This window comes from Caretta caretta, chromosome 2 (genome assembly GCF_965140235.1).
Source record: "Caretta caretta isolate rCarCar2 chromosome 2, rCarCar1.hap1, whole genome shotgun sequence".
Lineage (NCBI taxonomy): Eukaryota > Metazoa > Chordata > Testudines > Cheloniidae > Caretta > Caretta caretta.
In genome coordinates this window covers 269425735-269450178 of record NC_134207.1, presented here as the reverse complement: position 1 = coordinate 269450178, position 24444 = coordinate 269425735, and the positions used below count along the sequence as shown (strand labels likewise).

Below are 24444 nucleotides of genomic sequence, written 5' to 3'. Positions count from 1 at the left end.
TGGGTTTGTGATGATCGGGAGAACTGCAGGGTGACTTGCCTGCCTGGTGTGAAGGTTGCGGATCTCTCAAGGCATCTAGATAGGTTTATGTGTAGTGCTGGGGAGGAGCCGGTGGTCGTGGTACATGTGGTTACTATAGGAGAGAGGTCCGAGAGGCCAAATTTAGACGGCTAGGTAAGAGATTGAAGTCCAGGACCTCCATGGTAGTATTCTTGGAGATGCTCCCAGTTCCACACGCAGAGCTCATTAGAAAGGATGAACTGCAGGGTCTCAATGCGTGGATGAGACGATGGTATAGGAGGAGGGGTTTACATTTTTTAGGAACTGGGGAAACTTTTGGGATGGGGAAGCCTATACAGGAGGGATGGGCTCCACCTAAACCAAAATGGAACCAGATTGCTGGCACTTAACATTAAAAAGGTCGAAGAGCAGTTTTTAAACTAAGGGGTGGTGGAAAGCCAACAGGTGCAGAGGAGTATGTGGTTCGGACAGAGACATCCCTTAGGGGAGGATCTATTAATAGAGAATCTCTATGTCCTAGTGAGGACGAGAGGATGGAAAATGATAAAATACAGGCAGGGTCTGATCAGAAAGAGACCACAAAAAAAAAAAAAGAGTCCCATTCAATTACGTCATGTAATGGCAGACAGCTAAAAGGAGAGATGTTTTTAAAGTGTTTATATATGAATGCTAGAAGTCTAAATAATAAAATGGGTGAACTAGAGTGCCTCATATTAAATGAGGATATTGATCTAATAGGCATCACAGAAACTTGATGGAATGAGGATAATCTATGGGATACAGTAATACCAGGGTACAAAATATATCGGAAGGACAGAACAGGTCGTGCTGGTGGGGGAGTGGCATTATAGTGAAAGAAAGCGTAGAATCAAATGAAGTAAAAATCATAAATGAATCAAAATGTACCATAGAATCTCTATGGATAGAAATTCCATGCTCTAATAATAAGAATATAGCAGTAGGAATATATTACCGACCACCTGACAAGGATGGTGATAGTGACTGTGAAATGCTCAGGGCAACTAGAGAGGCTATTAAAATAAAAAACTCAATAATAATAATGAGGGATTTCAATTATCTCCATATTGACTGGGTACATGTCACCTTGGGATGGGATGCAGAGATAAAGTTTTCTGACACCTTAAATGACTGCTTCTAGGAACCCACCAGAGGAGAGACAATTCTTGATTTAGTCCTAAGTGGAACACAGGATCTGGTCCAAGAGGTGAATATAGCTGGACCACTTGGTAATAGTGGCCATAAAATAATTACATTTAACATCCCTGTGGCAGGAAAAACACCACAGCAGCCCAACACTACAGCATTTAATTTCAGAAAGGGGAACTACACAAAAATTAGGAGGTTAATTAAACAGAAATTAAAGGGTACAGTGACTAGAGTGAAATCTCTGCAAGCTGCGTGGAAACTTTTTAAAGACAATGTAATAGAAGCTCAACTTAAATGTATACCCCAAATTAAAAAAACATAGTAAGAGAACCAAAAAAGAGCCACTGAGGCTAAACAACAAAGTAAAAGAAGCAGTGAGAGGCAAAAAGGCATCCTTTAAAAAGTGGAAGTTAAATTCTAGTGAGGAAAATAGAAAGGAGCATAAACACTGGCAAATGAAGTGTAAAAATACAATTAGGAAAGCCAAAAAAAAATTTGAGGAACAGTTAGCCAAAGACTAAGTAATAGCAGGTTTTTTTTTTTAAGTACATTAGAAGCAGGAAGCTTGCTAAACAATGAGTGTGGCCACTGGACGATCTAGGTGCTAAGGGAGCACTCAAGGACGATAAGGCCATTGCAGAGAAACTAAATGAATTCTTTGCATCTATCTTCAAGGCTGATGATGTGAGGGAGATTCCCAAAACTGAGCCATTCTTTTTAGGTGACAAATCTAAGGGGCTATCCCAGATTGAGGTATCCTTAAAGGATGTTTTGGAACAAATTGATAAATTAAACAGCAGTAAGTCACCAGGACCAGATGGTATTCACCCAAGAGGTCTGAAGGAACTCAAATGTGAAATTGCAGAACTACTAACTGTAGTCTGTAACCTATCATTTAATCAGCTTCTGTACCAGATGATTGGTAGATAGCTAACGTGATGACAATTTTTAAAAAGGGCTCCAGAGGTGATCCTCGCAATTACAGGCCTGTAAGCCTGACTTCAGTACCAGGTAAAGTGGTTGAACCTATAATAAAGAACAATATTGTCATAAGAACATAAGAATGGTCCTACTGGGTCAGACCAAGGATCTTTTTAGCCCAGTATCCTGTCTTCCGACAGTGGCCAATGCCAGGTGCCTCAGAGGGAATGAACAGAACAGGTAATCATCAAGTGATCCATCCCCCGTCACCCATTCCCAGCTTCTGGCAAACAGAGGCTAGGGACACCATTCCTGCCCATCCTGGCTAATAGCCATTGATGGTCCTATTCTCCATGAATTTATCTAGTTCTTTATTGAACCCATTTATGTCAGACATATAAATAAACATAATTTGTTGAGGAGGGGTCAACATGGTTTTTGCAAAGGGAAATCATGCCTCACCAATCTACTAGAATTCTTTGAGGGGGGTCAACAAGCATGTGGACAAGGGGGATCCAGTGGATACAGTGTACTTAGACTTTCAGAAAACCTTTGACAAGGTCCCTCACCAAAGGGTCTTACACAAAGTAAGCTGCCACGGGATAAGAGGGAAAGTGCTCTCATGGATTGGTAACTGGTTAAAAGATAGGAAACAAAGGGTAAGTATAAATGGTCAGTTTTCAGAATGGAGAGAGGTAAATAGTGGTGTCCCCCAGGGGTCTTTTCTGGGACCAGTCCTATTCAACATATTCATAAATAATCTGGAAAAAGGGGTAAACAGTGAGGTGGCAAAATTTGCAGATGATACAAAAGTACTCAAGATAGTTAAGACCCAGGCAGACTGCGAAGAGCTACAAAAGGATTTCTCAAAACTGGTGACTGGGCAACAAAATGGCAGATGAAATTTAATGTTGATAAATGCAAAGTAATGCACATTGGACAGCATAATCCCAACCATAGATATGAAATGATAGCTGTTACCACCCAAGAAAGAGATCTTGGAGTCATTGTGGATAATTCTCTGAAAACATCCACTCAATGTGCAGTGGCAGTCAAAAAAGCAAACAGAATGCTGGGAATAATTATGAAAGGGATAGATAATAGGGCAGAAAATATCATGTTGCCTCTATATAAATCCATGGTATGCTCACAACTTGAATATTGTGTGCAGATGTGGTTGCCCCATCTCAAAAAAGATTTATTGGAATTGGAAAAGATTCAGAAAAGGGCAACAAAAATGATTAGGGGTATGGAACAGCTTCCGTATCAGGAGAGGTTAATAAGACTGGGACTTTTCAGCTTGGAAAAGCGACGGCTAAAGGGAGATATGACTGAGGTCTATAAAATCATGACTGGTGCAGAGAAAATATATGAGGAAGTGTTGTTTACTACTTCTCATAACACAAGAGCTAGGGGTCAGCAAATGAAATTAATAAGCAGCAGGTTTAAAAGAAAAAGGAAGTATTTCTTCATACAACGCACAGTTAACCTATGGAACTACTTGCCGGAGGATGTTGTGAAGGCCAGGACCATAACAGCGTTCAAAAAAGGAACTAGATAAATTCTTGGAGGATAGGTCCATCAATGGCTATTAGCCAGGATGGGCAAGAACGGTGTCCCTAGCCTCTGTTTGCCAGAAGCTGGGAATGAATGACGGGGGATGGATCACTTGATGATTACCTGTTCTGTTTATTCCCTCTGGGGCACCTGGCACTTGCCTCTGTCAGTAGACAGGATACTGGGCTAGATGGACCCTTGGTCTGACCCAGTAGGGTCATTCTTATGTTCTTATGTTTGAATGTAGTAGGGGTTGGGTGTGTGTAATTTCTTAGGATTTAAAAAAGCAAACTGAAAAAACAGAAATTCTTTTAGTTAATTTCTTTGTTTTGTGAGTGTCTGTAGGAGTCAAGGGCTTCCTTTGCAACCTGGATAAGGCCCCCTAGCCAGGGGGAGCAGCCTGTTAGCTCGGCACAGGAGCTCTGGAATCTGGGGTGCCAGATACTGGGGCACCTGGGGATGTCAGTGACTGCCATGGAACATGGGAAATGCAGAGTCAAGGAACAAGGCAGCCCCTGTCTCTGACAAAGTTCTCCTGTGTCATGAAAGAAAGACTGGGGGAATCTTCACAGAACTATGGGGGACTGTGAGAGACCCCTCCACAGCTCTGCCTCTCTCCAGCAGTCATCAGCGCTTTGAATCTACAACTCTCCTGCATCCGCAGAAAGAGCATCCTCTTCCCTATCTGTTCCCCTTTCAACAGGCAGTATATCGTGCTGGTTAGCAGTGTGATCTCCCTGTGATATAAGCACTTGCCACGCTTCATACCCTGCAGCCGCAAGATCATGCCATGATCATCAAAAATGCTTCCAGGCCCTGCACATGTTGCTTGTTCAGGATAGAACACTTGGAGTCTTGCATGAATTTGCTTGTTGAGACTCGCATATTTCCTACTCACATCAGTCGGCTTTGGGGACAGTGATGGCAGGGGGATGAACCTGCTTTCAACTACCTGAGAGGTGGTTCCAGAGAGGATGGTTCTGGACTATTCTCAGCCCTGGTCTACACTAGGACTTTAGGTCGAATTTAGCAGCGTTAAATCGATTTAAACCTGCACCCGTCCACACAATGAAGCCCTTTATTTCGACTTAAAGGGCTCTTAAAATCGATTTCCTTACTCCACCCCTGACAAGTGGATTAGCGCTTAAATCGACGTTGCCGGCTCGAATTTGGGGTACTGTGGACACAATTCGATGGTATTGGCCTCCGGGAGCTATCCCAGAGTGCTCCATTCTGACCGCTCTGGACAGCGCTCTCAACTCAGATGCACTGGCCAGGTAGACAGGAAAAGAACCGCGAACTTTTGAATCTCATTTCCTGTTTGGCCAGCGTGGCAAGCTGCAGGTGACCATGCAGAGCTCATCAGCAGAGGTGAGCATGATGGAGTCCCAGAATCGCAAAAGAGCTCCAGCATGGACCGAACGGGAGGTACGGGATCTGATCGCTGTTTGGGGAGAGGAATCCGTGCTATCAGAACTCCGTTCCAGTTTTCGAAATGCCAAAACCTTTCTGAAAATCTCCCAGGGCATGAAGGACAGAGGCCATAACAGGGACCCGAAGCAGTGCCGCGTGAAACTGAAGGAGCTGAGGAAAGCCTACCAGAAAACCAGAGAGGCGAACAGCCGCTCTGGGTCAGAGCCCCAAACATGCCGCTTCTATGATGAGCTGCATGCCATTTTAGGGGGTTCAGCCACCACTACCCCAGCCATGTTGTTTGACTCCTTCAATGGAGATGGAGGCAATACGGAAGTAGGTTTTGGGGACGAAGAAGATGATGATGAGGAGGTTGTAGATAGCTCACAGCAAGCAAGCGGAGAAACCGGTTTTCCCGACAGCCAGGAACTGTTTCTCACCCTAGACCTGGAGCCAGTACCCCCCGAACCCACCCAAGGCTGCCTCCTGGACTCAGCAGGCGGAGAAGGGACCTCTGGTGAGTGTACCTTTTAAAATGCTATACATGGTTTAAAAGCAAGCATGTGAAAGGATTACTTTGCCCTGGCATTTGCGGTTCTGCCTTTGCAAAAGGTTTCTGGGGAGGGCAGCCTTATTTCGTCCTTCATGGTAGGACACTTTACCACTCCAGGCCAGTAACACGTACTCGGGAATCACTGTAGAACAAAGCATTGCAGTGTATGTTTGCTGGCATTCAACCAAAATCCGTTCACGCGGTGGGAGGAGGCAAAATGCGACCTTGTAACGAAAGCACATGTGCTATGTATGTAATGTTAACAGCAAGGTTTACCCTGAAAGAGTGTAGCCACTGTTTTATAAAATGTGTCTTTTTAAATACCGCTGTCCCTTTTTTTTTCTCCACCAGCTGCATGTGTTTCAATGATCACAGGATCTTCTCCTTCCCAGAGGCTAGTGAAGCTTAGAAAGAAAAAAAAACGCACTCGCGATGAAATGTTCTCCGAGCTCATGCTGTCCTCCCACACTGACAGAGCACAGACGAATGCGTGGAGGCAAATAATGTCAGAGTGCAGGAAAGCACAAAATGACCGGGAGGAGAGGTGGAGGGCTGAAGAGAGTAAGTGGCGGGCTGAAGACAGGGCTGAAGCTCAAATGTGGCGGCAGCGTGATGAGAGGAGGCAGGATTCAATGCTGAGGCTGCTGCAGGACCAAACCAGTATGCTCCAGTGTATGGTTGAGCTGCAGCAAAGGCAGCTGGAGCACAGACTGCCACTGCAGCCCCTCTGTAACCAACCGCCCTCCTCCCCAAGTTCCATAGCCTCCACACCCAGACGCCCAAGAACGTGGTGGGGGGGCCTCCGGCCAACCAGCCACTCCACCACAGAGGATTGCCCAAAAAAAAAGAAGGCTGTCATTCAATAAATTTTAAAGTTGTAAACTTTTAAAGTGCTGTGCTTAAAGTGCTGTGTGGCATTTTCCTTCCCTCCTCCACCACCCCTCCTGGGATACCTTGGTAGTCACCCCCCTATTTGTGTGATGAATGAATAACGAATGCATGAATGTGAAGCAACAATGACTTTATTGCCTCTGCAAGCAATGATTAAAGGGAGGAGGGGAGGGTGGTTAGCTTACAGGGAAGTAGAGTGAACCAAGGGGCGGGGGGGTTCATCAAGGAGAAACAAACAGAACTTTCACACCGTAGCCTGGCCAGTCATGAAACTGTTTTTCAAAGCTTCTCTGATGCGTACCGCGCCCTCCTGTGCTCTTCTAACCGCCCTGGTGTCTGGCTGCGCGTAACCAGCAGCCAGGCGATTTGCCTCAACCTCCCACCCCGCCATAAACGTCTCCCCCTTACTCTCACAGATATTGTGGAGCACACAGCAAGCAGTAATAATAGTGGGAATATTGGTTTCGCTGAGGTCTAAGCGAGTCAGTAAACTGCGCCAGCGCGCCTTTAAACGTCCAAATGCACATTCTACCAACATTCTGCACTTGCTCAGCCTGTAGTTGAGCAGCTCCTGACTACTGTCCAGGCTGCCTGTGTACGGCTTCATGAGCCATGGCATTAAGGGGTAGGCTGGGTCCCCAAGGATACATATAGGCATTTCAACATCCCCAACAGTTATTTTCTGGTCTGGGAATAAAGTCCCTTCCTGCAGCTTTTGAAACAGACCAGAGTTCCTGAAGATGCGAGCATCATGCACCTTTCCCGGCCATCCCACGTTGATGTTGGTGAAACGTCCCTTGTGATCCACCAGAGCTTGCAGCACTATCGAAAAGTACCCCTTGCGGTTTATGTACTCGGCGGCTTGGTGCTCCGGTGCCAAGATAGGGATATGGGTTCCGTCTATAGCCCCACCACAGTTAGGGAATCCCATTGCAGCAAAGCCATCCACTATGACCTGCACATTTCCCAGGGTCACTACCCTTGATATCAGCAGATCTTTGATTGCGTGGGCTACTTGCATCACAGCAGCCCCCACAGTAGATTTGCCCACTCCAAATTGATTCCCAACTGACCGGTAGCTGTCTGGCGTTGCAAGCTTCCACAGGGCTATCGCCACTCGCTTCTCAACTGTGAGAGCTGCTCTCATCTTGGTATTCATGCGCTTCAGGGCAGGGGAAAGCAAGTCACAAAGTTCCATGAAAGTGCCCTTACGCATGCGAAAGTGTTGCAGCCACTGGGAATCGTCCCAGACCTGCAACACTATGCGGTCCCACCAGTCTGTGCTTGTTTCCCGAGCCCAGAATCGGCGTTCCACAGCATGAACCTGCCCCATTAGCACCATGATGCATGCATTGTCAGGGCCCATGCTTTCAGAGAAATCTGTGTCCATGTCCTGATCACTCACGGGACCGCGCTGACGTCGCCTCCTCGCCCGGTATCGCGTTGCCATGTTCTGGTGCTGCATATACTGCTGAATAATGCGTGTGGTGGTTAATGTGCTCCTAATTGCCAAAGTGAGCTGAGCGGGCTCCATGCTTGCCGTGGTATGGCGTCCGCACAGAAAAAAGGCGCGGAACGATTGTCTGCCGTTGCTCTGACGGAGGGAGGGGCGACTGACGACACGGCTTACAGGGTTGGCTTCAGGGAGCTAAAATCAACAAAGGGGGTGCCTGTACATCAAGGAGTATTTCAGGCAGGACTTCACGGAGGGTTCCAATAAGAAATGGTGCACCTAAGTTATCGTTGTTATTGGAACAAGGAGGTTAGCCTGGCCTCTGATTGATACATGGCTAAATTTACCTCGCTGCACCTTCTCTGTGAGTGACTGCAGTGTGACCTAGAGGAATGAGTCCCCTAGACAGGGGAGGAGGCAAATGAGTACAAAACAAATCTGGTCTATTTCTTGTTTTGACCCACTCCATCTATCTTTTACATCTTTGGCTGGCAGCAGACGGTGCAGAAGGACTGCATGCCATCCACATCTCATGGCTGCTCGGCAGAAGATGGTACAGTACGACTGCTAGCCATCCCCATCTCTTGCCTGCCTGGCAGAAGATGGTGCAATACGACTGCTAGCAATCCTCATCTCTTGCCTGCCTGGCAGAAGATGGTACAGTACGACTGCTAGCAGTCCGTATCGCCTGCCCGCTCACCATAAGACGGTTCAATAGGACTGACTGCAGGACTAAAGAGAATGACCTGGTCAAGTCACTCCAAATTTAGTCCCTGTGCCCATGTCTGCCCAGGCGCTCCCAGCCGACGCGGCCAGGAGCACCTCGGACATGACGAGGACGACTACCAGTCATATTGCACCGTCTGCTGCCAGAAGGCAATGGGTTGCTGCTACTGTGCAGCAAAGCCGTACCGCGTCTGCCAGCACCCAGGAGACATAGGGTGACGGTTACCTGAGCGGGCTCCATGCTTGCCGTGGTATGGCGTCTGCACAGGTAACTCAGGAAAAAAGGCGCGAAATGATTGTCTGCCCTTGCTTTCACGGAGGGAGGGAGGGAACGGGGGCCTGACGACACGTACCCAGAACCACCCGCGACAATGTTTTAGCCCCATCAGAGTGCTCCATTGTGACTGCTCTGGACAGCACTCTCAGATGCCCGATTGTTTGCCATTGCTCTGATGCTGGGAGGGGCGACTGAGGACACGGCTTACAGGGTTGGCTTCAGGGAGCTAAAATCAACAAAGGGGGTGGCTTTACATCAAGGAGTATTTCAGGCAGGACTTCACGGAGGGTTCCAATAAGAAATGGTGCACCTAAGTTATTGTCCTTATTGGAGCAAGAAGGTTAGCCTGGCCTCTGATTGATACATGGCTAGATTTACCTCGCTGCACCTTCTCTGTAAGTGACTGCAGTGTGATCTAGAAGAATGAGTCCCCTAGACAGGGGAGGGGGGGAAGCAAATGAGTACAAAACAAATCTGGTCTATTTCTTGTTTTGATCCACTCCATCTATCTTTTACATCTTTGGCTGGCAGCAGACGGTGCAGAAGGACTGCATGCCATCCACATCTCATGGCTGCTCGGCAGAAGATGGTACAGTACGACTGCAAGCAGTCCGTATCGCCTGCCCGCTCACCATAAGACGGTTCAATAGGACTGACTGCAGGACTAAAGAGAATGACCTGGTCAAGTCACTCCAAATTTAGTCCCTGTGCCCATGTCTGCCCAGGCGCTCCTGATCGACCTCACAGAGGCGACCAGGAGCACCTCAGACATGACGATGACGGCTACCAGTCGTACTGTACCGTCTGCTGCCACAAGGCAAGGGGTTGCTGCTACTGTGTAGCAATGCCGTACCGCGTCTGCCAGCACCCAGGAGACATAGGGTGACGGTTACCTGAGCGGGCTCCATGCTTGCCATGGTATGGCGTCTGCACAGGTAACTCAGGAAAAAAGGCGCGAAATGATTGTCTGCCCTTGCTTTCACGGGGGGAGGGAGGGAACGGGGGGCTGACGATATGTACCCAGAACCACCCGCGACAATGTTTTAGCCCCATCAGGCATTGGGATCTCAACCCAGAATTCCAATGGGCAGCGGAGACTGCGGGAACTGTGGGATAGCTACCCACAGTGCAACGCTCTGGAAGTCGACGCTTGCCTCGGTACTGTGGAAGCGCTCCGCCGAGTTAATGCACTTAATGCACTTAGAGCATTTTCTGTGGGGACACACACACTCGAATTTATAAAACCGATTTCTAAAAAACCGACTTCTATAAATTCAACCTTATTCCGTAGTGTAGACATACCCTCAGTGGTAAAAGAGGACAGGACAAGGAGTAATGGTCTCAAGTTGCAGTGGGGGAGATTTAGGTTGGATATTAGGAAAAACTTTTTCACTAGGAGGGTGGTGAAACACTGGAATGCGTTACCTAGGGAGGTGGTAGAATCTCCTTCCTTAGAAGTTTTTAAGGTCAGGCTTGACAAAGCCCTGGCTGGGATGATTTAATTGAGAATTGGTCCTGCTTTGAGCAGGGGGTTGGACTAGATGACCTCCTGAGGTCCCTTCCCACCCTGATATTCTATGATTCTATGAATGGGGAAGTGTTCCCAAGGCTGAATCATGGGGTGTGGGGAGCAGGGTAACTGAGCTGAAGGGAGGCCCCATGCCGTAGTAGTGAGCTCTCCAGCAGGCAGGCTAGTGTTATAGCAGCACTACCAAAGGAATGAAACTCATAGGTCAGCTGAAGAGCCAGTTGAACAGGGTTCTTCCAGTACCTTCATGAGGTGTATTCCAAATATCATATAAAGCTTGACTTCACTGCGATAAAGAAGGATGTATCTTGACATTCCTCCTGTATGAAAGCGACACACTTCTTCAGAGTCCCATGCAGTCTCTCCTTTATCCCATTTGCTTGGGGAAGGTACAGAGCAGATTTATGAAGTGTTGGACCCATACCCATCAGAAAGGAGTCAAACTCTCGATACAAAAGGTGCCCCATTATCTTAATCAAGGCTTTCTGGTAGGCCAAACATTGAAAATAAAGTGGTTAGGCAAAAAGTGAGCTCCTTTGAAGTGCCTTGTGAAATTAGGAATCCAGAGGAGTAACTTGAGTATAGTCAACATTCTGTAGCCATGCAGTACAGTTGAGGGGCCAGTAATACAATTGAGGGGCCAGTAATATCCACTGCAATTCTCGCCATGGTCTATCTATGGCTACTCATTTCAAAGAGGCCAGACGAACAGTAATTCCATGCATTGTGCAGGCTGAACATACCTTCACATGATGTTCAATGTCTGAGTGCAGCCCTGGCCAGTAAGCATAAGTACACAGGAGTTCCTTCATCTTTGTAACTCCCAAATGTCCTTCACAAACCACATCCATGATTGCTGGTTACAATGCTGCTGGGATGATAACCTGGTCTTCTCTGCATAAGCTATGTCAAGTAGCATGTCTTCACTGTGAATTTGAAATGAATTTTTTTAACGATTGGGTCCATCTAAGCTTTTCGTTTTGCACGTATCACCTAAGTTCAGCATCTTGGAGTGGCGTCAGAAGTTGGCCCTAAATCAACTGGCATGTCTCTCAGGGTATGTCTACACTACGGAATAAGGTCGAATTTATAGAAGTCGTTTTTTTAGAAATCGGTTTTATATATTCGAGTGTGTGTGTCCCCACAGAAAATGCTCTAAGTGCATTAAGTGCATTAACTCGGCGGAGTGCTTCCACAGTACCGAGGCTAGAGTCGACTTCCGGAGCATTGCACTGTGGATAGCTATCCCACAGTTCCCGCAGTCTCCGCTGCCCACTGGAATTCTGGGTTGAGATCCCAATGCCTGATGGGGCTAAAACATTGTCGCGGGTGGTTCTGGGTTACATATCGTCAGGCCCCCGTTCCCTCCCTCCCTCCGTGAAAGCAAGGGCAGACAATCGTTTCGCGCCTTTTTTCCTGAGTTACCTGTGCAGATGCCATACCACGGCAAGCATGGAGCCCACTCAGGTAACCGTCACCCTATGTCTCCTGGGTGCTGGCAGACGCGGTACGGTTTTGCTACACAGTAGCAGCAACCCATTGCCTTCTGGCAGCAGATGGTGCAGTACGACTGGTAGCCGTCCTCGTCGTGTCCGAGGTGCTCCAGGCCACGTCGGCTGGGAGCGCCTGGGCAGACATGGGTGCAGGGACTAAATTTGGAGTGACTTGACCAGGTCATTCTCTTTAGTCCTGCAGTCAGTCCTATTGAACCGTCTTATGGTGAGCAGGCAGGCGATACAGATTGCTAGCAGTCGTACTGTACCATCTTCTGCCGGGCTGGCAAGAGATGAGGATTGCTAGCAGTCATATTGTACCATCTTCTGCCAGGCAGGCAAGAGATGGGGATGGCTAGCAGTCGTACTGTACCATCTTCTGCCGAGCAGCCATGAGATGTGGATGGCATGCAGTCCTTCTGCACCATCTGCTGCCAGCCAAAGATGTAAAAGATAGATGGAGTGGATCAAAACAAGAAATAGACCAGATTTGTTTTGTACTCATTTGCCTCCTCCCCTGTCTAGGGGACTCATTCCTCTGGGTCACACTGCAGTCACTCACAGAGAAGGTGCAGCGAGGTAAATCTAGCCATGTATCAATCAGAGGCCAGGCTAACCTGCTTGTTCCAATAAGAACAATAACTTAGGTGCACCATTTCTTATTGGAACCCTCCGTGAAGTCCTGCCTGAAATACTCCTTGATGTAAAGACACCCCCTTTGTTGATTTTAGCTCCCTGAAGCCAACCCTGTAAGCCGTGTCGTCAGTCGCCCCTCCCTCCGTCAGAGCAACGGCAGACAATCGTTCCGCGCCTTTTTTCTGTGCGGACGCCATACCAAGGCAAGCATGGAGGCCGCTCAGCTCACTTTGGCAATTAGGAGCACATTAACCACCACACGCATTATCCAGCAGTATATGCAGCACCAGAACCTGGCAAAGCGATACTGGGCGAGGAGGCGACGTCAGTGCGGTCACGTGAGTGATCAGGACATGGACACAGATTTCTCTGAAAGCATGGGCCCTGACAATGCATGCATCATGGTGCTAATGGGGCAGGTTCATGCTGTGGAACGCTGATTCTGGGCTCGGGAAACAAGCACAGACTGGTGGGACCGCATAGTGTTGCAGGTCTGGGACGATTCCCAGTGGCTGCGACACTTTCGCATGCGTAAGGGCACTTTCATGGAACTTTGTGACTTGCTTTCCCTTGCCCTGAGGCGCATGAATACCAAGATGAAAGCAGCCCTCACAGTTGAGAAGCGAGTGGCGATAGCCCTGTGGAAGCTTGCAACGCCAGACAGCTACCGGTCAGTTGGTAATCAATTTGGAGTGGGCAAATCTACTGTTGGGGCTGCTGTATCTGATCTGATGATATCAAGGGTAGTGACCCTGGGAAATGTGCAGATCATAGTGGATGGCTTTGCTGCAATGGGATTCCCTAACTGTGGTGGGGCCATAGACGGAACCCATATCCCTATCTTGGCACCGGAGCACCAAGCCGCCGCGTACATAAACCGCAAGGGGTACTTTTCGATAGTGCTGCAAGCTCTGGTGGATCACAAGGGACGTTTCACCAACATCAACGTGGGATGGCCGGGAAAGGTGCATGACGCTCGCATCTTCAGGAACTCTGGTCTGTTTCAAAAGCTGCAGGAAGGGACTTTATTCCCAGACCAGAAAATAACTGTTGGGGATGTTGAAATGCCTATATGTATCCTTGGGGACCCAGCCTACCCCTTAATGCCATGGCTCATGAAGCCATACACAGGCAGCCTGGACAGTGGTCAGGAGCTGTTCAACTACAGGCTGAGCAAGTGCAGAATGGTGGTAGAATGTGCATTTGGACGTTTAAAGGCGCGCTGGCGCAGTTTACTGACTCGCTTAGACCTCAGCAAAACCAATATTCCCACTGTTATTACTGCTTGCTGTGTGCTCCACAATATCTGTGAGAGTAAGGGGGAGATGTTTATGGCGGGGTGGGAGGTTGAGGCAAATCGCCTGGCTGCTGGTTACGTGCAGCCAGACACCAGGGCGGTTAGAAGAGCACAGGAGGGCGCGGTACGCATCAGAGAAGCTTTGAAAACCAGTTTCATGACTGGCCAGGCTACGGTGTGAAAGTTCTGTTTGTTTCTCCTTGATGAACCCCCCCGCCCCTTGGTTCACTCTACTTCCCTGTAAGCTAACCACCCGCCCCTCCTCCCTTCAATCACCGCTTGCAGAGGCAATAAAGTCATTGTTGCTTCACATTCATGCATTCTTTATTCATTCATCACACAAATAGGGGGATGACTACCAAGGTAGCCCAGGAGGGGTGGTGGAGGAGGGAAGGAAAATGCCACACAGCACTTTAAGCACAGCACTTTAAAAGTTTACAACTTTAAAATTTATTGAATGACAGCCTTCTTTTTTTTGGGCAATCCTCTGTGGTGGAGTGGCTGGTTGGCCGGAGGCCCCCCCACCGCGTTCTTGGGCGTCTGGGTGTGGAGGCTATGGAACTTGGGAGGAGGGCGGTTGGTTACAGAGGGGCTGAAGTGGCAGTCTGTGCTCCAGCTGCCTTTGCTGCAGCTCAACCATACACTGGAGCATACTGGTTTGGTCCTCCAGCAGCCTCAGCATTGAATCCTGCCTCCTCTCATCACGCTGCCGCCACATTTGAGCTTCAGCCCTGTCTTCAGCCCGCCACTTACTCTCTTCAGCCCGTCATTTACTCTCTTCAGCCCGCCATTTACTCTCTTCAGCCCGCCACTTACTCTCTTCAGCCCGCCACCTCTCCTCCCGGTCATTTTGTGCTTTCTTGCACTCTGACATTATTTGCCTCCACGCATTCGTCTGTGCTCTGTCAGTGTGGGAGGACAGCATGAGCTCGGAGAACATTTCATCGCGAGTGCGTTTTTTTTTCTTTCTAAGCTTCACTAGCCTCTGGGAAGGAGAAGATCCTGTGATCCTTGAAACACATGCAGCTGGTGGAGAAAAAAAAAGGGACAGCGGTATTTAAAAAGACACATTTTATAAAACAGTGGCTACACTCTTTCAGGGTAAACCTTGCTGTTAACATTACATACATAGCACATGTGCTTTCGTTACAAGGTCGCATTTTGCCTCCCCCAACGCGTGGCTACCCCCTCAACCCTCCCCCCTCCCCATGGCTAACAGCGGGGAACATTTCTGTTTAGCCACAGGCAAACAGCCCAGCAGGAATGGGCTCCTCTGAGTGTCCCCTGAAGAAAAGCACTCTATTTCAACCAGGTGACCATGAATTATATCTCACTCTCCTGAGGATAACACAGAGAGATAAAGAACGGATGTTGTTTGAATGCCAGCAAACATACACTGCAATGCTTTGTTCTACAATGATTCCCGAGTACGTGTTACTGGCCTGGAGTGGTAAAGTGTCCTACCATGAAGGATGCAATAAGGCTGCCCTCCCCAGAAACCTTTTGCAAAGGCTTTGGGAGTACATCTAGGAGAACCACGAATGCCAGGGCAAAGTAATCCTTTCACATGCTTGCTTTTAAACCATGTATAGTATTTTAAAAGGTACACTCACCAGAGGTCCCTTCTCCGCCTGCTGGGTCCAGGAGGCAGCCTTGGGTGGGTTCGGGGGGTACTGGCTCCAGGTCCAGGGTGAGAAACAGTTCCTGGCTGTCGGGAAAACCGGTTTCTCCGCTTGCTTGCTGTGAGCTATCTACAACATCATCATCATCATCATCTTCTTCATCCCCAAAACCTGCTTCCATATTGCCTCCATCTCCATTGAAGGAGTCAAACAACACGGCTGGGGTAGTGGTGGCTGAACCCCCTAAAATGGCATGCAGCTCATCATAGAAGCGGCATGTTTGGGGCTCTGACCCGGAGCGGCCGTTCGCCTCTCTGGTTTTCTGGTAGGCTTGCCTCAGCTCTTTCAGTTTCACGCGGCACTGCTTCGGGTCCCTGTTATGGCCTCTGTCCTTCATGCCCTGGGAGATTTTGACAAAGGTTTTGGCATTTCGAAAACTGGAACGGAGTTCTGGTAGCATGGATTCCTCTCCCCAAACAGCGATCAGATCCCGTACCTCCCGTTCAGTCCATGTTGGAGCTCTTTTACGATTCTGGGACTCCATCATGCTCACCTGTGCTGATGAGCTCTGCATGGTCACCTGCAGCTTGCCACGCTGGCCAAACAGGAAATGAGATTCAAAAGTTCGCGGTTCTTTTCCTGTCTACCTGGCCAGTGCATCTGAGTTGAGAGTGCTGTCCAGAGCGGTCACAATGGAGCACTCTGGGATAGCTCCCTGAGGCCAATACCGTCGAATTGTGTCCACAGTACCCCAAATTTGAGCGGGCAAGGCCGATTTAAGCGCTAATCCACTTGTCAGGGGTGGAGTAAGGAAATCGATTTTAAGAGCCCTTTAAGTCGAAATAAAGGGCTTCATCGTGTGGACGGGTGCAGGTTTACATCGATTTAATGCTGCTAAATTCGACCTAAAGTCCTAGTGTAGACCAGGGCTCAGTAAAAAGCATATGATGGAGGCAGAAACAGCATAGTACAAGTGAGCCAATGCAGCAGAATTTCTCAAAAAAGCACGGGCAAGTAAATTACATCTCCCTTTGATAGGTACCAAATCAAAGTTATACTGCTGCAACTGAATAATCCACCGCTGCAGCCTCCCACTCTACAGGTCACTGGCCTGGTGACGGAGGAATAGGCCAATGGTCAGTTTCTAAGGTGAAGTGTCTTCCCTCTAAGTAGACCTTGAAGTATAAAGTAGCAAAAACCATTGCCAGAACTCTAGGTCAGCCTGGGAATACTTAGGTTCCATTGGGGTGACAATATGGGATGCAAATATAACTGGACATCCCTTGTGAAGCAGAACTGTGCCCAGACCCCAATTGCATGCATCAGTGTGAATCACTACAGGCTTCCATGGATCAAAATGAACATGGGATTGGATCCAACAGAGGGCTTAATGCAGGGTTCAGAATCCTGTTTCCTTCTTTAGTCCAAACTGACTGGCCCTGGCCCTGGGTTAAATCCCACAGTGGCTTAGCATGGGGCAGAGCATGGCCACCTATGTATTGATCCAAGGAACGAACATAAACTGCTACAACCAGTGGGTAATGACAGCAAAGCAGCAGATTGTAACCATTCAGACATTGGTTTCATACCAATGGCTGACAGAGAATTCCCTAAAAACTCTACAGCATCTTTTGCAAATCTCCTTTTGGTTGCATTCCATTTTATGCTGATGTTGGGTTAGCACTTGGTCCAGAATAGTATTATGCTGAAGAAGGATCTTATCAAAGAAGAGAATGTCATACAAATAGCAACATGCACCTTGGATATTATCAAGGAGCTGAGAGAGCACTCTCTGAAACATCTCAGGAACTGAGACTAAGCCAAAAGGGAGTAGTTGATAGCAGTAAAACCCCCAAATGGCATGCTGGAAGTCAACAACAGCGGTGAACTTTCAGCCACAGGTATCTGCCAATAACTGGATTGGTAGTCCAACAAAGAGAAAATCTGGGATCTACTTACCTGGTACATCACCTCTTCAAAGGTTGGCAAATGAAACTGGTCACATTTTATATATTTATTATGTGCCCTAAAATCTATGGAGTCAAATGTCACCATTCTTCTTGTCTACCATCACTGTGGGTGAGCTCCAATCTGTTCACCTTTCCACCTTCCGAATGATACAGTTATCTTTCATGCACTGCAATTCTACTTGCATCTTGTCCACAAGTGCAGGAGGTAAATGACATGCAGCAGGTGCAAAGGCGGTGGCTTTCATATCCAGCTGTGGAGGATACACATATCCCATGGACAGAGCACCATCACCGTTAAATAAAAATGAACAATACAGATAGTAGGACAATAATGGAACAGAATTCACAGCACCACCTTTAACAATGTAAAACTTTGTTGTCAAGGCTATGCCGTTATCGAGCATAGTGGGTGCAGTTGTATGCTCTGTCTGCAAGGCATACCAACCGCAAGCTTTTATAATCACTGCAGCTGAGCAAATGTCCAGATTGTGAATTGACTCCGATGGAAGAACGTTAACTTCAGCACCTGTATCCACTGTGGACGTCAGTAGTTTACCATTACTTCCTACCGTATGGGATACCATCTCCAGCACCCTGTCGCATGAGAAGATCATACTATAGGAACCATTGGGGTCCTGGTAAAGGTGGTGTCATGTGGCTCCATATGGACTTCAGGCTGCCGCACATCGCGAACCAGTGCACTGTGGCACACTCACGTGACGTGCCCTCCCTACCCCCAAGCCCAGCACACAGCAATTCTAGCTGGGCAGGCAGGGAAATTGGACAAGTGGCCAGTACTAACACAGCGGAAACAGTGAGGAGCTGGCAACGTTTGCTGCTGCGGCCACGGAGTGGGAGTAGACAGTGTCGTATTACCCTAGTCAACACAACTAGGAGGAGCAGCTGATGGTTTAAGCATAGACACAAAATTAGCAGCAGTTTGAGACACAGAACCCCTTTCAGCCCAAGCCCTCTCAAATGAGCCACTCTTAGCAAACACAGAATCAAAAGTTAGCAATTCTAGCACCTTCAGCCAGTAACCGTTCACCCAGGCACTCATTGGCTACACCAGTCACAAAAATATCCCTGAGCATGATCATCATCATGCGCCCAAATTCACAGTCCTGGGCCAACCAATGCAAACAACATGCAAACTCATGTATGGTTTCGCTGGGCTGCTGGTGAGCTTCAAAAACAAGTTTTCCTTTTTAAGAGACCAGAAGAGCCAGTGCTAAATCCTCACCGAGGCTCTGCACGGGGGCATGAATGGAGGACTTGGAGTCCGGGAGTCTGTCAAGAAAATCAGTGCCATCACAGCCTAAGCAGTTCTGCAGCAAGGGTAACCAAGCAACCAAGAGGGTTGCATGACCGGCACATAGTTCCAAAGTTCTGAATAAAATATTGCCAGTCAACAGCCAAAGGACGTGCAGGCAGCATGGGTTGCAGACCAGAAGCACCTATTGCAGGATATGCATGTAGTTATCAGTCAAAACACGCAACAGCCATGAACCAGGGAGGTCAGCAAGAGTCTGAATAGAACGTAACAATCTGAAGAGCAGGTTTGTAGCCCCAGGGCCTGCCTGGCTGTGCACACCGAACGCTACGCACCCACACCACCTTTCCACAGCACGAACAGCAACACTGAGTTCAGGGAGCAGAAACCAGGAAACCAACAGGAACAGGAAGCAGGAAGGTCCCACAAACCCCAGTCATCGCAAGCCCCAAGCTCCACAGCTCTGTCTCCTCGCCAGCGGTGCAAGTAACTTTTATTTGTCCCCGGTATGGGGAGGGGCTAAGGGGGGCACATGACCTCCCCATGTGACCCTCCATGTGACTCTGCCCCACCCCCAGCCTGGGGTCCCCATGCTCTTTCCCTCCCCTCCCCACCCCACGTTACCGGGGGCAGGACTTGGGGTGGTACAGCTGCCGGAGGAGAAGAAGGTAGGCCAGGAACTTACCGTTATACTAATAATTAAAACATAATCCAATTATTTATAATTAATTTATAATTTATAATTAATAAATACCTCGCTCTCATATAGCCTTTTTCATTAGTCGGTTTCAAATCACTTTCTAAAGGTGATCAGTGTCATAATTACAGTCCTGGGATTTCAATCTGCTGAAGGGCTGAGTGCCTTTGGCAAGGTGCCAGACCCCTCAGTACTCAGCCCCTCACTAGTCCAGATTCCCCTAAATACCGCAGAACTTTGTTTAGGTCCCACTTGCACAGGAGTAAGTATACTTAAATATGCAAACACAGAGGTAATCTCATTACCGTCATTGCTTCCTTCTTCCCTTGTTTTCCCTTTTCCTTGTAGTACTTCTGTATTTCTTTCAGCAGGTTTTCTTCCTGTTCTGCCTCTCTGGCTCTTTGAGCTTCTGACAGCGTTTCTAAAGCTTGATATACAGTCTCGCCTAGTCTTAGATGTATTTCCTTTATTTCCTCTGGCCTTGACTTTAAGCCTTCCTTTATATTTTTATATTTCTCCTTGAAGTGATGTATTATATCTTTTACCTTTTCTTCCTCTAGTTCTCTGTATATTTTCTCAAATTCCCTCTCCTGTTGTTCAGTCTTCTCTTTGGCATATTTGTACATCTCATTGCTGTAAGATCGGCCTCCATTCCCCTGCACCATTTCCTCAATCACTTTCCTCAGTTCATTAATCTGCTCATCCCTTTCTGTGCCAGTTGCTTTATTGTTCAAAGCGCAGCATCGGTTCCCACAAACATTAATCAACTTCCGAAGATCTTGGTTATCCAAGTCTCTTATATAATCATTCAGTGAGTCACCTTCTAAGTCTTCTTTCCGGGTGAATAAGACAACCATGTACCTCATTGCTTCAGCCCCAAAAATCTCTCGTATTCGACTGACTGCTGCCGTATCATCTTCAGTGTAACAGCCCAGCTGTGTAACCAGCACCAGAGCATGGGGGCCTGGGCAGGAGAGCATGATACAGCGAGCGATCTCACAGGCAGATGCTTCATCAGGGGCCTTTGTATCAAAAATATCAGGAGTATCGATAACCACAACCTCCCTCCCATCCCATGTTACCCTCTCTTTAGCACAAGTCTCAGTTACTGACTTTTTTACCATGAGCTTGGACTCAAACTTTCTCTCGCCAAGGATGGTGTTTCCTGTCGCACTTTTCCCAGCTCCACTTTTACCAACGAGGACAATTCTCAGTTCACGTCCTCCAGGGTCTTGACCATCAGTATGTGAATCTGTGGGAAAAAAATGAGATTCAGAACATCATTGCACAGGTAATAAGGTAACAATGGAGAGACTGCAGCTGTGAGGATAACTGTTAATGCATACTTCAGCTCAACTCTCTTGCTCCTAATGGAGTTCAAAATGGTGACACCCTGTATGACTCAACCCAAACGAAAAGAAAAGTACAAATGTACATCCTGTACAAATGATGCAAGTTTAACTATTTACATGGTGTTTTTTGTTGGGATGTTTTCACATGAAACACAAATCTTCTTGGAGAACCCCTTTTATGTCTCTACCTGATTTCCTTTCAGCCACCCAGTAGGGGCCTCTTCCAGTGAACCTTGAGCTCTGTCTGTTGTTCCTGTGAAATCTGCTGTCTGGGATAGGCCCTGTCCATTCTATTCTATTCTAATGGGGAACTCATTACTATCACAACTCTTCCAGCCTCAGCTTCCACAGTTACATTCTGAGGTTCTGGTGGGCAACCATCCTGACATTCTGTCCCCGTGATGTCTTCGCAGATGTTCCTCATGGATAACTTTAAGCTTAGGCCTGGGTTCCATCTGTATTCTGAACGCCACTTAATTTATTTGTGTTAGTACTGTGTAGGGTGCCTCCCAAGGTTTGTGCAGCTGAGGGCTCCTAATATTCACTCTGCTAAGATTGTGGAACTGGATCCCCCCTTAAACATCTCCCCACATGACCTTCAATTACAGAGTTTTTTTCAGTTTGTCAGAGGCTGCCCTCACATTTGCTCTAGCAAAGTTATGAACTCTTTCTATTCTGGGTTGTAGGTGTAGGGTTTCTACATAGTCCAGATGGTTCAAATCCCTCTGTTCCTCTTCAGGGACTCCATTCGAGAGGTTTGCTGGGGTGCTGAGCTCCTGCCCAAACATGAGGAGTTCTGGGGTACGCTTTGAACTCTCATAGCCTGCTGTTCTATCAGCCATCACAAGGAATGGGACATGCTGGTCTCCATCCATTTGGTGTGTTGTTCAACAGTAGCCAGCTGAGTCCCCAGCATCCTATTGAACCTTCCCCCCCTCCACCCCCAAAAGACTGTGTGTGTGCTGGGGTGGGGTGAGTTGGGGATCCTTAGAGTCTCACAAACCTGCTGAAACATTTTGGAGTCACAGTTTCTCCTTTGATCCATGCAGTGGCGGATTAGCCAATGGGCCCCTGGGCCCCATCCAATTAGGGGGCCCGGAAAAATGGGCACCCCACCCCCAGGAGACAAGCGCCAGGGCAGGTCAGGGGAAGTCTTCGCGCCCTGCCCCTACTCCCTGGAAGCAGTGCTGGATGGAGTGGGGGAAGCCCATGTGCCCCTACCCCGCTCTGCTCCCTGGCAGGAGCGCTGGGCAGGCAGGGTGGGGCAGGGGAAGCCCCTGCTCCCTGACTCCGCTATGCTCCCTGGCAGAAGCTCCAGACAGCAGGGGATGCCCCAGCACCGGGACCCCATCTGCAGCCATGAGACTAGAGGAGCTCTAGCTCCTTGCCTCAGCCTCAGGGCTGGGGAAACTGTCACTCCCTGCTGCGGCCCCAGGGAGCAAACGGGGGGCTGCAGTGTGCGGGGGCAGAATGGGGCAGGACCGTGGGTAGAACAAGGGCGGGGCCGTCGGGGAAGGGAGAGAACGGTGTGAGGCCCTGAGCAGGGCTGCAGGTGGAAGGGGCAGAATAGGGGTGGGACAGTGGGCAGCAGGTGTGGGGAGGGGTCCCCCACTTGCTCTGGCCCAGGGCCCCACGGAACCTTAATCTGCCCCTAGATTCCTGTGCAACTCACTTGGGACCCCAGATCTGGTGAAGAATTCATTCACTAGAACCCCTGCTACCGTCACAGCCTCTGGATTGCACATTGGATAAGCCTCAGGCCATTTTGTGAAGTATCTGTCACTACCAGCAAATACTGATTGCCAGCATCTGTGTCAGGCAGAGGCCCCAGCTCACCGACAGCAATGCACTCCCTTGGTGCTCGAGATACTGCTGCAAAGGGCCCTCCCTGTGTTAGGGGCGGCTGCTGTAAGACTTGCGGACTGATAGACCCACCCCATTTGTGAGCCTAATGATGAGAAATTGGATAAAAGTATATACAATATTCTAAGCACATGTAACAGGAAATGATGATGGCAAAAAGGTACAAAAAAGGGAGACAGAAAGACACATTAGCCCAAATGAAAAGGTCTCCTGCTAGAGATTCATAGATTCCAAGGCCAGAAGGGACCATTGTGATCATCTAATCTGACCCCTTCTGACAGGTAGAGGGCTGGGTTTACCAGTGGTGTCACCTAGTGGTTAGGTCACTGGGCCTCCACTCCCCACAAACCTCATCTTCAACAACAACTCTTGCTGACATACCCTCCAATTGGGTCACCAATTCATGCCCCTTTCTGGAGTAACAGAGTTCAAAAAAATATAGAGAGTCCCAAGGCCCTACCTGTGATGAGGATGTAAGTCCACCTCCTGACCCCTATAGGTGGACTTACATCCCCCCCTTGCTTCGGGGCTTTGAATGTCTCTACTCTCTCCTTACTTCTGAGAGGGCTGCTTCCGAGGGCATAAACCTCCCTTCCCTGTGATAAGGACCTGGGCCCTCTCTCTTCAATGGGCTCCAACCCAGGGCCCTATGAGAGGCAACAGTATCAAGGACCCTGGAGCACCTCAAGGGTGCCTCCTTTGGCCACTTCCTACCATTCGCCTCCCCTAAAAGACTCAAAGTTCAACATAAGAGAGGAGAAATCCAGGTGGGCTCAGCTGGTAGCCTCTTCCTGAGAGTGAAAGCTTCTGCAGTTCCCCCATGGAGCTCTCAGTGTACGGGGAGACTTTGGCAAACCAGTAAAGTGCCTGAAACCACTATGGCTTATTGCTAAAAGCAGCCAAGTCAGCAGGCTGTAAATTAGCCAAGTCAGCAGGCTTGGCTTAACCAAGGCAGGAGGGGGTGCCACAGAAAGGGCAGCTTGACCCCGCCTCCTTCCTGATACGAATTGTGTGGAAGTGGCTGATACATGCATTTTCGAAGAGCAGGATGTGCCCCAGGAATGTCTATTGGGGCCTCAAGGCTGCAAACTCTGGAAAACCCCACACCTGGTTAATCGATAATCAGAAGGAACCTCTTGCTTGACTATTGAAACTGCTTACTTAACAAGTTTGCTTTAAGGGACATATCATTCTATTACTAATGTATAAATAAGGGGAAAAAGTTTGAGGTCGGGGGGACTCTTCAGGACTGGACTCTCCCTCTGGATGCATCTTGTGTTCCCCAGCGGCAGACAGGCTGCCGCTGTGCCACTCGAGAGCCACACTCAGCTTTGGTAATTATCAAGGGTTGTGGGTGTTTTACTAACCTCTTGCGGACGTGTGTATGGGGCTTGAGACTAAGTAAAGTTTAGCTTTAAGTGAAAGCACTCTTGTGTTGTCCTGTTTGTGCCAGCCATCGACTGGTCGGACGGCCGTGTCTCCCCTGATTTATTTCCTGACACCACCTCGCACAGAGTAAAAGTTACCAAGAGCTTTAGGTTGAAAGAACCCCGGGTAACATAAGGATAGGTCTGTCTACTTCTGAGCTGTCTGGCTCCTTTTTATGCTCCTCCTCCAGCAGGAGCAGATTGTACAGGTGGTGGGGGCAGAGTCACCTGTGCCCAGAACTTCTCCTTAACTCCTTCAGTTCCAGTGTGGAACCATATACCCCATCAGACCACTGTGTAACACAGG

At 48.5% G+C, this 24444-nt stretch overlaps 2 protein-coding genes across 3 annotated transcripts in view; both read right to left on the bottom strand.

Moving 5' to 3' along the window:
- The window catches only part of LOC125632989 (GTPase IMAP family member 8), a 48659-nt gene that overhangs the window by 5730 nt on the left and 18485 nt on the right, over positions 1-24444 (bottom strand). For both annotated transcript variants that reach the window (XM_048842034.2, XM_075124693.1), the window contains exon 2: positions 19801-20747. In XM_048842034.2, coding sequence (XP_048697991.2) covers positions 19801-20747 — 947 coding nt within the window. The remainder of the gene's footprint in view (positions 1-19800; positions 20748-24444) is intronic.
- Positions 14346-16073, bottom strand: LOC125633027 (uncharacterized). The gene is made up of 2 exons (XM_048842153.2): positions 15547-16073; positions 14346-14959 (listed from the first exon to the last, which is right to left on the bottom strand). Exons 1-2 carry the CDS (start codon positions 16013-16015, stop codon positions 14700-14702), a joined length of 729 nt encoding a protein of 242 aa, XP_048698110.2. The 5' UTR covers positions 16016-16073; the 3' UTR covers positions 14346-14699.